The 13875-nt window shown below is 34.1% G+C and overlaps 2 protein-coding genes across 2 annotated transcripts; both read right to left on the minus strand.

Annotated features, from left to right (window-relative positions):
* Window positions 1-1403: 1403 nt before the first annotated feature.
* Window positions 1404-6334, minus strand: LOC148604584 (uncharacterized). The gene is made up of 5 exons (XM_088547935.1): window positions 6119-6334; window positions 5549-5729; window positions 4914-5011; window positions 3173-3350; window positions 1404-1537 (listed from the first exon to the last, which is right to left on the minus strand). The coding sequence occupies exons 1-5, from the start codon at window positions 6183-6185 to the stop codon at window positions 1492-1494; spliced, it is 570 nt and encodes a 189-aa protein (XP_088404061.1). The 5' UTR covers window positions 6186-6334; the 3' UTR covers window positions 1404-1491.
* A 181-nt stretch (window positions 6335-6515) lies between these two features.
* On the minus strand, window positions 6516-13599 carry LOC148604585 (uncharacterized). Its single transcript, XM_088550204.1, has 9 exons — window positions 13527-13599; window positions 13215-13383; window positions 12267-12370; window positions 11931-12056; window positions 11409-11594; window positions 10375-10490; window positions 9631-9763; window positions 8132-8261; window positions 6516-7684 (listed from the first exon to the last, which is right to left on the minus strand). Exons 1-9 carry the CDS (start codon window positions 13597-13599, stop codon window positions 7564-7566), a joined length of 1158 nt encoding a protein of 385 aa, XP_088406330.1. The 3' UTR covers window positions 6516-7563.
* Window positions 13600-13875: the final 276 nt, after the last annotated feature.

Below are 13875 nucleotides of genomic sequence, written 5' to 3' on the forward strand. Positions count from 1 at the left end.
GCTTCTAGTTGTAATTTTTCTAAAATATCATATTCTAATTCTGTACAACAATCCCAAACCTCACACGCATACTCCATTACAGGTCGAATAAACGTCAAATATATACTAGCCAAACTATTTTTACTCAACACATGTTTAAGCTTCTTAAGCACGCATGATTTTCTTCTAACAGACTGAGCAATATTAAGAATATGCGCGTGAAATTGCTGTCATTGCTGTCAAAAGTAACGCCTAGCTGCTTATGCGATGAAACAAATTGCACTCATTCATATTTAAATAATAAACTAATATCATCTACATCATTATTAATAGTAAACAATGTTGTTGTCTTCTGAGAATTGAATTTCACCAAACATTTACGAGACCACAAATTTAACGTTTCTAAATCGAAATTCAAAATATCTTCGATAGTATAAGGATGTTGGGAGGAATATGAGAGGGATGTGTCGTCTATAAACAGCCTTGCAAGACTTAAAAGTTCGTCTGCTATATCATTGACATAAATTAGGAACAACAAGTGCCCTAAAACTGATCCCTGAGGAACTCCTGCCCTGCATTGACGTGTAAAGTTGATGTTCCAGAGTTTCCTATGAAAACACATTGCTTTCTATTAATTAAATAACTCTCAAACCATCTGTGTAAAAATCACTGAATCGATCTGTCGTTATTTTATATTTTTCGAAATCATTGGACTAAATATACTAAATTACCCTTTGGTGTTTCGGGTTTTAAGATAAGACTAAAGTCGTAAGGAGGAAGACCCAAGGAAAGGGACACAACGCTTACAAATCATTGGAATGTTTGCATTCAGCATTTTACATCAATTTCATGTAAGCATCAAAGTAACTTGGATTGATTTTATTCTGTTTCAAATGAAAAGCTTGATAGGCTTTGGTGAAATTGAATATGATACAAACATCACTGATTTCAAGAGTTACCCTAGGTCAGCTGACATACAAAATCTGCCGTTCCAAAAATAAAACGATAATGGTACTTATACAAGAAAAAAACACATAAAAAAACTTGGTACCCTTTAACGGCCCAATTAAGTCGTGAAATGATTGCAACCCTAGGATGAATTTCAATTTGATCATTTCATAAGACCCTCCTGTGCTGATCAAAACAATGTGTAGCTTCTCTAGATGCTACACTGGTCTCACTGCCTGACAAAGTGCACTGTCATACGAATTTGTTGTTTCAATGATAAAATAAAAAAAATATTATATAAAAGACTTCTTATTGTGTGCCTGAAATTGCCTATGTACATGTATCTGTGCATAAGTTGATAGGCATCCGATCCTTGTACAGAATGCTCATGTATTTTTGCTGGTTTCGTTCCGGTTGATGTTTTGTTCGCACTAGAGTGTTTTGATGCCTTTTTTTTTCAAAAACTGTTAGTACAATTCAAATTTTAAATTTTAGTTTTTATTAACAGTTGCATATTGTCTATGTAGTGAATAAAAGACTTTAAATGTCTAAATAAGTCTACATCTAAAAGTTCCTTCTTTCCATCTCATGTCGCAGAAGGTCCAGTAACCTGAAAATATAAACTTATGTATAAAATCAATGTTTCTGTATACTTTTGATAAGTGAGGTGAACATTGAGAATCGACAACATATTTTATTACACTGTACTTTTATCCAACTAAATCCACACAAAGAACTAAAAGGAAATGAGACATACGTTTGGAGCAACAAGCCACTGCTTTTTATGTCCATTGAATGCGGGTAATCTGTGGATGTATTACAATTGAAATGTGACTTATGTTATCAGTACCATTCTGTGAAAGAATTAGGAAATTGGCTGCACATCATTATTTCAATTTGATCTTTTGTACTAAAATACATTCAATATACCTAGAAAACAACAGAAAAGCATTTTTTTTTAAATTTCATCCTGAAGCATCTGTGACATAGATATTTTTGACTACTCATGTAGGAAAAAAGTGTGAGAAATTTTCCCCACCATTTTTCCATAGTGCATTTCAACTGAATTTGACCTATCAATATCTGAAAAAGGCATGCAAACTTTACTAACACTTTGATGGTAATTTCTGAAGATTCTGAGGTATAAAAACTTGGTTTATGCAATAAAATCTCTGCGGTTTGTTCTTCATGTGCCATACCTTACACACATATTGCCTGCATTCTTAGACACATATATACTCAAAATGCAACATTAACACTGCTTCAAAAGCTTTTTCACTTAAGGATTGTATTAAATTTTTGACCAGATTATGCAAATCCGTATGATTTAATTTCAAATCGACTTGAAAATTAAGATTTAGTTTGGAATTATTTGAATTGCGGATTGCGGACCGATCGATGTTAATGACGTCAACGTACCAAGTTACACTGTGTTAGTCTTTGGAAAATAACCTTTCATGCCCAGAATAGAGATAAATTATACAGGTATAGAAGTAAACCGTCTGCTTCATTTCGACCAGCTCCAAAACGACCTACCAAACACGTTTTTTGATCTATAAATTCGCAGTTCAGAGACAAATTAAATAGGAAATTTGCTTCAAAAGAGAACGATTACTTTTCATTTGGGTGGTAATTTCCCTTTCTTTATGACAATATTTCATTTGATCTTTCCCCAGGTGGTGGAATGGGGTACCCCTGGCGTGTTACATGCTGGGGTTGTCAGGCCATAATACGGAAAACCTGACCGCGAACCATAGTGGTGCACCGTGTTGGGAAAGATGCCACGTTCCTCGCACGTTAAAGAACCCTGCTGTGGTATTCGATAGGAGTAGGAACCTTTGCGCTCCGCCACAGGAGGCTAAATTGCCCGACCTTACCCATCCCCCTTTTTCCAGTGGCAATCAAAATTTGTCGACCCTATTATCCTTGTGACCCATCCTTTCTTTTTTTCATTTCATGTTCATTTTATCATCCATTTCATGTTCATTGTCTGAATATAGCTGAAATATTGCTGCTCGGACGTTAAACTCCAACAAACAGCAACAGCATTTGCTCTTTCATATAATGGCTATTTAAAAAAGTGTAGCAAGCAAAACCACATCAACATCTTTCGAAAACTTCACTATCTAATAGTCAACATAACGTTGATCAGCCTTGTGGTTCCTAAATAGTCATCATGAATAAAATCAAATTATATTTACTGATCTTTTCTTTACATTAATAAACAACGTATCTCTAGTTATACCTATTGATTCGCTGTTCCTTTGCAGTTTCTCTCAATGGCATTTTACTCTTTGGAACAACCTCAGAGATTGGTTGAAGATTATATTTCTGTTCATCTGGAGCATCACATACAAATTGTTCGTTAGGAACACCCGTTAGAGCTGTTCCGTACAAATAGTCCTGAAGTAGTGGATCCTTTTCTGTAATCAGATTGGAAATCAAACGTAAAGCTAACATCTACATTAAAACTAGTCTTGTGCTTGCATTGTACCAGCTTTTTTCTTGTTGCTAATTATTTTGGTTTTGTTGTTTTGTTTTATTTTTGTACTATAGGAAAATGTTTTACTTCTGATTTCTGATCTGTTAACAAAATGCACACCTATTGAAATTAACTGATTAGTCAGAGTTTGTGTGTGTGTGTGTGTGTGTGTGTGTTTCACAGGTAACTAGACTTCAGCAAGGTTCGACTTTCAAAATTATCTTTATCATATTCTGACTGTCATCATTTTGTTAATACTTACAACGATAGTTTTTACTTGTCATGACTGTTATTGTATTAAACCTAACAACGACAGTTCCTACTTATCCTAGCTGTAATGTGCTAAAACTACCAACGATATTTCTTACTTGTCATGGCTGTCATTGTGTTATTACTTACAACGATAGTTCTCACTTGTTACGACTGTCATTGTGTTATCACTTACAACGATAGTTCTCACATGTTCCGATAGTCACTGTGTTATTACTTAAAACGACAGTTCTTACTTGTCACGATTGTCCTTGTGTTATTACTTACGATAGTTCTTACTTTTCATGGTTGTCATTGTGTTAAAATTAACAACGACAGTTTCTAGTTGTTCTGACCAGTCATTATGTAATTACTTACAACGACAGTTTTTACTTGTCATGACTGTCATTGTGTTGAAACTTTCAACGATAAATCTTACTTGTCATCACAATCATTGTGTGAATACTTACAAAGATAGTTACTACTTGTCCTGACTGTTATTTTGTAAATAGGTATTACTTGTCATGACTCTCACTGTGTTAATATGTATATATCTAATTATAACGATAGTTCTTACTTATCGTTAATAGTTAAATAGTTATTACTTGTCATGACTGTTATTTTGTTAATAGGTATTACTTGTCACGACTCTCACTGTGTTAATATGTATATACCTACCTATAACGATAGTTCTTACTTGTCGTTAATAGTTAAATAGTTATTACTTGTCACGACTGTTATTTTGTTAATAGGTATTACTTGTCATGACTCTCACTGTGTTAATATGTATATACCTACTTATAACGATAGTTCTTACTTGTCGTTAATAGTTAAATAGTTATTACTTGTCTTGACTGTCGTTTTGTTAATAGTTAAATACTTATTACTTGTCATGACTGTCATTATGTTAATATATATATATGCATACTTACAACGATAGTTCTTACTTGTCCTGACAGTTATTTTGTTCTTACTTGTCATGATTGTCATTGTGTTAAAACTTACAACGATAGTTCTAAATTTCCTACTTTTTCCAGTCATTGTGTTCTTATCTTACTTTTCATGACTGTCATTGTATTATTTCTTACAACTATGGGTATTACTTGTCATGGTTGTTATTGTGTTATTACTTTCTACGATAGTTCTTACTTGTCCTGACTGTCATTGAGTTAACACTTACAACGGTAGATCTTACTTTTAATGTCTGTTAACAATGGGTTTTACTTGTCCTGACAGTCATTGTAATATTACTTACTGGTATCGATGGCGTAGTGTTTAAAGAATCCGTTTTCCTCCTCCAGACACATGTAGAGAACTGGGCGCACGTTAAAGATCCTAACAGACTCGACAGCCCTAGAGATTATAATAATGAAACTGAAGACAGGGAGACTTGAGTAAATGGTAATCAGTGGCGTAACCAGGATCAAATCGATGTTGAAACCTTTCGTAGCAAATAAAAGGGGGATTTGTTTTAAGTTGGTATCTATTTCAAGCATGTTGAAGCCTAGGCCTCTTGAAATACAATGTAGCTACGCCACTGGAATATCGGTAACCTAGATTATTAAGATTCACAAGTCTTATTTTAGAAACGAGGAAGACAATCTTCTGTGCAGAGGATATATTCGCTATTTCAAATCTTTACACCTCTACTTTACAGGATGTAAAAAAAATCACAGGACATGCCGGTTATTCTTCTTTAACACACTTGTATGCCGCGATGGTACTTTAAAACATAGTTTGCCAAAATTTCGTTATTTAGTGAACTCAATAGTTTTCAACATTGACATCCGATCGGGCATTTGAATTCGTGGTTTGATCGAACCACAACAACCACGGAAATCGATAACCAATGAAATATTATTGGGAAAAAATGGATCGATAATAGCTTACCTTAACAAATACTTTGTTATTGAATTCTGCGTTGATGAACTGACACATACAAAATCAGAACTACTAAGATTTGGAACTGTTAGGTTGAAGCCCGTCATTCTGTCCTCTGTAAAAGTCAGCTCTCTTCCATCAGTTCCTTTCCATCTCCCTTGTAATGTACTGTCAAATTGACAATTACCCTCTAGAAAAAATATGGTTTTAATTTTTGTTTTTTTTTTTGTTTTTGTTTTTTTTGTTTTTTAAAGAAAAATCAAATTTTAAATAGCATTAACATCTAAGTTTCCAAGTGAAAAAATATATTCTTCCTTGATCTTAAGCGATTAATCGCTAGCTGCAAAAAGAACTTTCGAATGAAAAATCATTGAAGAATTAATTAGACGACTCTCGAATGCATTTACCATGTGTGATGTTTTAATGGACTTTATCTTTGCAACAGTCTCTGAGGTCATATATTTGTATTGACGTACGTTCCATCTTGTAAAGAATGATTTTGAATTAAAGAATATTTGTTTGGTTTAATTTTAATTTTCACTGTATAATACAAAACAACATTTAATAAATAATACTAACCTACAGTTGAAAAAAAGTTCTGCGCCACAAAAATAGAAATAACAGAGACCCAAAGTTGACGTGCCATCTTGCTCCTTGTTTCTCGTCTGTGCTCGGTTTTTACTTATACCTTCAACTCCAAGTATATATACCGATTGAGCACCTACCAGAATCCCGAAAAACGTGCAAAAAACACCCCCGTATCCGAGGCTTTTATATGTTTGAAATTAATTTGATAATTATCTAGATTTATTTTCATATCGACATTTACACCCCACAAATCAAATTTTGCCATCATACTAACCTAACTTTAAATAAATTGTAAGAACAGAGTAATCTTTGTTTTAACTTAACAGTACAGATGCTAACTTTGTATAACCGAACCCGAAAACATATTTATAAAGTGCGTAAAAAACTTAGTGATATAAATCGACCCTTTCTTTCACTTTAATATTTGTTTTTGTGTATCTGGGGACCGGATTTCGTTGAACAATTAATGACGGTACATTTCGATGGTATTAAGTTAATATCTTATTTAATGGTCAGATTACATGCATGTTTTACGTTTGTTGTTGAAACTCACTATACTATTTACGAACATTATCGTTTGATAAATAGTTAATCATAAACTACTAGGTAGTCCATATACAATCCAAACACTAGCAATATATATATGGTATAGGTACGTGATCCTAATGTAGAAAAGGCCATTAAACTAACTATATTTTCTTGTTCTACTTTTGTTATATTTTTCGCTACGATCGTCCGTTATGTATTCAGAAATTTCTGCTGAGGTAAATGTATACGGAAAACCTTCATATTAAGGTAACAAAATGCGGTTAATTTCAAATAAAGAATTATTACGTCGTGAATTCCAATACAGAACGATATCAAGTCAACAAATTTTGCTGGACACTTCATACGCTCAATTCAGCAGATATGAGCCTGCTCAAGCAGTGCTAGAGGTTGTCTGACAACAAAATCCCGACCACTTACATTGTAGGAGTAATATAAGCCATATCAAACCAAGCTGATATGTTCAACAAAGATATGGTTCGATTTCATACAATCAGCGGTCTATTGGAGTTTTAAATCGTAAAATTACAAAATTTTTATAGAATACTTTACGAAAGAAGAAGAAAATACATTACACTAAACTTGCCTTTTTAATTATCACATTACCAGCAACCATACACGACTTTCATGAATAGACCACACCGGAAAGCTTATTTAAATATCACAGTAGAATAGAATGTTTTAATGTAATGTACAGAATTACAAAGAAAATGTCACAACTGATTTGCAATTCCTTTTAAAAGTTTGGATTAAATTTCAACTTTAACTCATGTTTGTGGCGTGTTTATGGCTGCGATCTGGAAGCTTAGATCTGAAGCGCCTTAGCTCCACAGTAAAGAATGTACACTTTTGTTACGAAGACCGTGTTTCCATGACATGACAGGCACTTATTATATCACTTTTCTTAGCTTAGCAGTTTGAATCCTTGGGAAGTCACGTCCAGACACATGCAGTTCAACGTCATCTTTACTCATGACCTGATGCTTTTGTCGACAGAATATCACCTCTTTTCTGTAAATGAAAATTGATTTATACTACACATTCACTTCCGTAACATTCTCCTGAACTTTCACTATAGTTGGTGAATAATTATTTTGATTTTCAAAATCTTTTAAAAAAGGAACACTGTGTCTCTCAAAGTACGTGCAAGATATATTTCGAACACGATCTCAATGAAATGCTCTATTCTGATACCAAATTTATCTTTCTTTAAAGATGAAAAAACCTTAAAAAAGGAAAACAAAACCGAAATATAGCTAAGTAAAAAAACATAATGCTTTCTACTGATTTGATGAATTCATAACGTTTTTATTGAAATACGGCAATGTTAGATGAGTAATTATTTGTGCCGCTTTGGATTAAACATTTCTCGGACGTTCGATAATAAACTTCTAAAATTATACTAAAAAGTACTTGTCGTATCTGTACCTCAGGGAGCACAAAAAGAAGGATACTTACAAAGTCCTGTCACTCTTCTTCAAATAGAAGTACACGACGATACCACAGATAACAGCAGCTATGACAAGCAGTATCAACACTACTATCAGGAATATATAGCGGGCATAGTTATAGTCCGTTACTGACTTGACTGAAATCAGAGAATATATAGCGGGCATAGTTATAGTTTGTTATCGACTTGACTGAAATCAGAGAATATATAGCGGGCATAGTAATAGTTTGTTATCGACTTGACTGAAATCAGAGAATATATAGCGGGCATAGTTATAGTCCGTTACTGACTTGACTGAAATCAGAGTGTATATAGCGGGCATAGTTATAGTCCGTTACTGACTTGACTGAAATCATAGAATATATAGAGCACACATATATAGTCCATTACTGACATTCCTGAAATTTGAGAAAGTATAGCGGGCATAGTTATAGGCCGTCACTGACTTGACTGAAATCGGAGAAAGTTACAGTCTGTTACAGACTTCAAAATCACGAAAAGCCATAAAGGGCATCAATTCACAATCACAACAGTTACGTTCTGATATAAAGTGAACGATTCTAAAGAAAGAAATCAATACCAACCAAGGATGGTTCCATTAGATATTAAGGACGGGATCAAAGACTAACTTTAAAGAATTTGGATGCGCGACCAGTCAACGCTTATACACGCCGATGTAACATAAAAATGAAACATTTAATTCTAATTATAATTATTTCATTTGAAACGTTTCTCTTATTTTTACTTCACCAAGGAGTTCGTTATGGCGAAAACAGTTCCGTTATTTTTATTACAGAGATAATATGCAATATACAGGGGTAAACAGTAGTCCGCTAAATATGGGCATGACCAGTATAAACAGTTAGAAGTGTGTTTCATCGACTCGTGAAACATCATTTTCAAAGCCAGTTACCAAATGACATTAGCGTATTTTAATGATACAAACAGTAAACATAATTAATGTTGACGTATACTCCTAAACAGTTAGAGTGTGGAAACGCTCTCGGAACCACGTGGGGTCTGGGAGTAGGCAAGAGCGTCAACAGAGCAGCCCAGCCGCTAGTAGGACATACTCTGAGTTCTTAGGTCAGGTATCCCAAAGGCTGGGCTTCGCTACATCCAACTTTTAACAGACATCTACTAACACAATCCCCGAAAGGGGCGGTGGTGTGAGGTCCGTAAGGATAGTCAAGACCGTAAAAACCACCAATCGGATATGAGATAAAACAAAGTAAGAAAACAGAAAAACTATCAAAAAAGTATGATGCCAATGAGAACAAAACAAACACACAGAAAATTAACATTGAAATAATTCGAACTACATTCGAAAGTTGTTCGGATTCCACATTAGGAGCAGAGATAAGATAATCAGCTAGAAATCTATAGTCACGACAAGCTGGAGAGGAACAAACTATATTTAGAGACAAGTAATTCTGTGACTGTCAGTTAATGATTTCTGTAATAAATTGAGACAAAAAAAACAAAGTGAAACTAGAAACATACATACCACATGTGTCACTTTGTGATGAATACACCAGTTTGATACCTGGTGTCTGCACATACGTGTCGTTCTGGTCAGTATCACTACAAAACTTAGGAGTAACTGTAGCATACACAGCACTGCCGGACAACTTTAGTGCCTTTATTAAGGTATGATACAGCATTGTTATACATTCTAAGTTGATGTGATTTTTTAATTCAGGCAATTCTAAGTCAGATTTGATCAACAGAATTCACAAAATGCTTATTGCAAAATAATATAACCACTTTAATCCATTGAGAAGAGGGTTCTTAATGTAACAACTACATATGTAATTTTCATCAAATGCACTTGAAGATCGTATAATCACTCCGTAATGCACGTGGCCAATATTCAGAAATTGTTGAAACCATTTCAAAAAGAAAATCATAATCGACATACTTAAGTTTTAAGATAGAATTTTGAAATTTCTTTAATAGATATATGGCACAAAAAGATGTAACATATGTAAGAACATTTTCCAGTTCTTCTCCATAGTATGATTTAACTGAAATATCTATACACATCTGCATAAGCTAAATACAATGTATTGGAAATATTTGTGTTTAAAAGACACACACCGTTTATTGTTTGCATGTGCATGCTTCTTAAGATGGACAATACTTATCTTTTTTACTAAGAAAGTTCTCAATAGGAAACTCAGATAGTCTCGTTATACATATACAAACTTATTTGATTAAGAAATACAATATAGGTGTATTAAGTACTTACATAACAGACAATTCTAAAGGTACTGGTACCGTCCACTGTATTGTCATGGTTCCAGGTGTGTAGGTAAGTTAGACTTCCGCTTGTTGTATGGTATAAGCATGTTAAAGAACCTCCAGCTGAAAAAAATATTAAACTTGTGTCTTACAATTAATCAACAGACCAAAATACATTATGGATACGTTGCAGTTTTTTTTATCATTAAGCACCAGACTAGAGGCACATGATGGACCTGTGTATACGTTTTTTACCATTAAATACCAGACCAGAGGCACATGGAAACGTGTAAGTTTTTCACCATCAAACACCGGACCAGAAGCACATGATGGAAACGTGTTAGTTTCTTACCATTAAACACCAGACCAGTAGAGTGTGCTTTATCATAGAAACTCTGGAATCACTCCTTCACTGCTGCGAGTATATAAAGACCAAACAATAATTTATTGTCTTTTGTACACACTCATTATATTGTTAGTAGCTTTGTCTGCTTGTACTATAGAAAAAAAATGTCATGAAGGTCTAACAAAGTCTTCTTAACATGGCTATCGCTCGGAGAAAAACAATGCGACATAAATGGCCAGGCCGTGGTAAAACACTAATAAAATGGAGTTTCCATGATCTATTTCTTAATCAACCACCAGTGTAAGTTAAAGCTATTTTGCTACATGAAAGTAATAGATGTTCCGTGTCTTCCCATGAAATACCATACTAGAAGCACATGTGTTTGATGCGTAAGTAAGACATTTTGCGTTTTAAATTACCAAACTAAGTGCACATGGTTGATACGCAAGTGAATGATTTTTTGTCTAACCATTAAACACCAGACTAGAGGCACATGACTGGTACGTATTAGAAATGATTTGTGTCTAACCAGGAAACACCAGACTACAGGCATATGACTGGTATTTGTAAGTTTCTTGTTATCAAAACCCAGAATAGATGCACATGATGGATACGCATAAGTTTCTAACCATTTAACACCATACTAGTGGCGCATGGTGGATACATATATATATATATATATATATATTTCTTACCATTAAACACCAGACTAGAGGCACATGACTGATACGTGTAAGTTAAAGCTGTTTTGTTGTAACATCCATTAACATTGTTACCATCACATGGTGTTGCCCCAGTATAGTCTGTTATGAGGAGGTTGTTGTACGTGGCAAGGAACTCTGTTGGACAGGTTGCTCGCAACAGGTCCGTCGAGGTAGCAGCTATGATTATGATAATGAACACTAGTTGCATTAGTGTCATGGTGTTGTGTTTAAGACATTTTTAAAAATATTTACTCGAAACAGAAGACGGTCAAACCGAAGAATTCTCTAGCGTTTTGTCAAAATACTTATTTTTTTTGCCACAAAACATATAGTTTAATATATTTCAGGATTGAACTTTGCAACAACAATATCCAGAAACAAACGAACTTTGAACAGAAAAATACATATAAATGTCACTCAGTCATAAGACGGACTATACAAGATCTGTACTTTTTTGGTACAATCCAGGCATGACTGGAATTATTTTTTAAGTTAATTGGTATATAAACTTACCAGCTTCCTTTACTAGAGTAACAAATGTGCCTGCCTCGTATGGTTTGGTTCTATCACAAGCGTCGGACATAGAAATAACTGTTCCCTCCAGTACACCATATACATAGTCGTTTATATTGCTCAACTCTGTCATTATTAAAGAAATATGACAATATCGTTATTAAAACTAGAAAATTTTGATTTATTTTGAATTACGGGTGTTGCTTTAAGAATTGGTAATTTAACTCTACCGAATACACTAATTTAAAGGCAGCCAAAAGAAGACGAGAAAAAGTTAAAAACGTAGCTGTTAAATCTGATTTCTAAGACTATTTAATTCCTACTAAATATACTTACTTGACCCTATATAATATAGGTACTTGTATTGGGAAACCCTTAAAATCTGTAGGCAAATATAGGCTCTGATGTTACTATTCAGTGTAAAGACATATTTGTCAGCCCTGTAAAGAACAAGTTTAATGAGAACCTATTAGAATAAAGGAATGGGTTATGCAATTCACTTCTTCTTTTGTTCTATTTCGTTCTTTCTAGTTTCTATAAAAGGTGTCTGTCAAATATATGATGGTTTTATATATTTCATGCCCATACACAGGATTTTCCAAAAGGTGGGGGGTGGTTGTAGTGCAAACTTCATAGTTCATACAAAATGGCGACTTTAGTAGTATCAGTTGAACGACGAATTCAATAGTGCTTGTCGGTTTTCAAAGGGAGTGCAACCGAATTCCCGAATCCCCTGTGTACAGACCTGAATTTAAAACTGTTCTTTCTTTAATCTTTGATCGATAAGACCTTGTTGTTTACTTATAATGTTATCCCTACTCCCTGTGGTCATTGGTGTTTTTCCTCATGTATACGTCTTTTCCCAACATCTTTGTTTATTTAATAACTATGACAAAACCAATATTTATTGTTTCTAGTCACAAGTTTGGAAACCACATCTTAACCCATCATGTACATCTCTATCTATGTATTGTGTTCTACACTCTACATCATTTACATGTCTATCTATCTATCTATCTATCTATCTATCTATCTATCTATCTATCTATCTATCTATCTATCTATCTATCTATCTATCTATCTATCTATCTATCGTGTTCTACACTCTACATTGTATAACTCTTATTGCTCCCTGTGGGCTCCTAATTTGGAATGTTATGTTATAGAGACAGTATCCCGTTGATCCGGAGCTGATCCGGAGTTACGACACAGAATATGGAAATTTATTTAAATTTTTAATTTACCATTTAGAACTTTGTTCAAATGAACCTGCCATCGACTTACTTCAATAAATAGAAGTCTCCTTCTTTTTCTGTACAGTTGAAATTTAGTTCACTGACTGTTGCAGACATTTGTATTGGGTATCCGGTGATTTCTGAACCGGTAAAGTTCAAGTAACCCTTGTGTGAACTGTACCACATCCCCCGAAGCTCGTCTGGAAACGTGCATGTCCCTAGTGATGAATAGTGTCGACAGTGTTAAAAAATTGTTATTAATTTTTACGCATTTGCATTTATCCTATTCACCGAATAAATGAAAGACATACAAACAGTGCTTTGGAAGTTGCATAATTTGATTTCAATTTCGTGAGTGTACATGTATACGTGTAAGTCCCCACTTTTGGACTTCCTATTTCAAATGAAAACTGCGTTGGATTAAGTACCGTCATACTGGCCATACACACTAGAACCGTTTGACGAAAAAAGATGGAACTATTGGATTTTTTTGTTGTCCACTCGGTGTTTCTTGGAGATTTATAGAGCGAGTTAAGTGCCGAATGGGTCTTCCTCTCCGGTAGAAATGTCATTTATGCATTTGTTTACAATCATTCATTAAAATAGATAATTCAATGAATGAAAATATGAAAAGAATGACATAAAGGAGTTAAATGTCAATTTTAGTTCGCTTTACCTGAACATTGAATATTGTGGACGGTTAGAATTAA

The sequence above is a fragment of the Perna viridis genome, chromosome 10 (assembly GCF_037379345.1).
Source record: "Perna viridis isolate PV_CMFRI_1.1 ecotype Kerala chromosome 10, ASM3737934v1, whole genome shotgun sequence".
Classification (NCBI taxonomy): domain Eukaryota; kingdom Metazoa; phylum Mollusca; class Bivalvia; order Mytilida; family Mytilidae; genus Perna; species Perna viridis.

What these genes read in the sequence shown, in the direction of transcription:
- LOC148604584 (XM_088547935.1), bottom strand. Translation starts at nt 6,185, where the DNA reads ATGGCACGTCAACTTTGGGTCTCTGTTATTTCTATTTTTGTGGCGCAG. An exon ending in ATAACAAAGTATTTGTTAAG is followed by an intron (nt 5,012 to 5,548) that starts GTAAGCTATTAT and finishes TATAATCTCTAG; the next exon opens with GGCTGTCGAGTCTGTTAGGA. An exon ending in ACACTACGCCATCGATACCA is followed by an intron (nt 3,351 to 4,913) that starts GTAAGTAATATT and finishes ATCTGATTACAG; the next exon opens with AAAAGGATCCACTACTTCAG.
- LOC148604585 (XM_088550204.1), bottom strand. Translation starts at nt 13,599, where the DNA reads ATGACGGTACTTAATCCAACGCAGTTTTCATTTGAAATAGGAAGTCCA. An exon ending in TACTCTAGTAAAGGAAGCTG is followed by an intron (nt 11,595 to 11,930) that starts GTAAGTTTATAT and finishes TCATAATCATAG; the next exon opens with CTGCTACCTCGACGGACCTG. An exon ending in CCTTTAGAATTGTCTGTTAT is followed by an intron (nt 9,764 to 10,374) that starts GTAAGTACTTAA and finishes ACCTTAATAAAG; the next exon opens with GCACTAAAGTTGTCCGGCAG.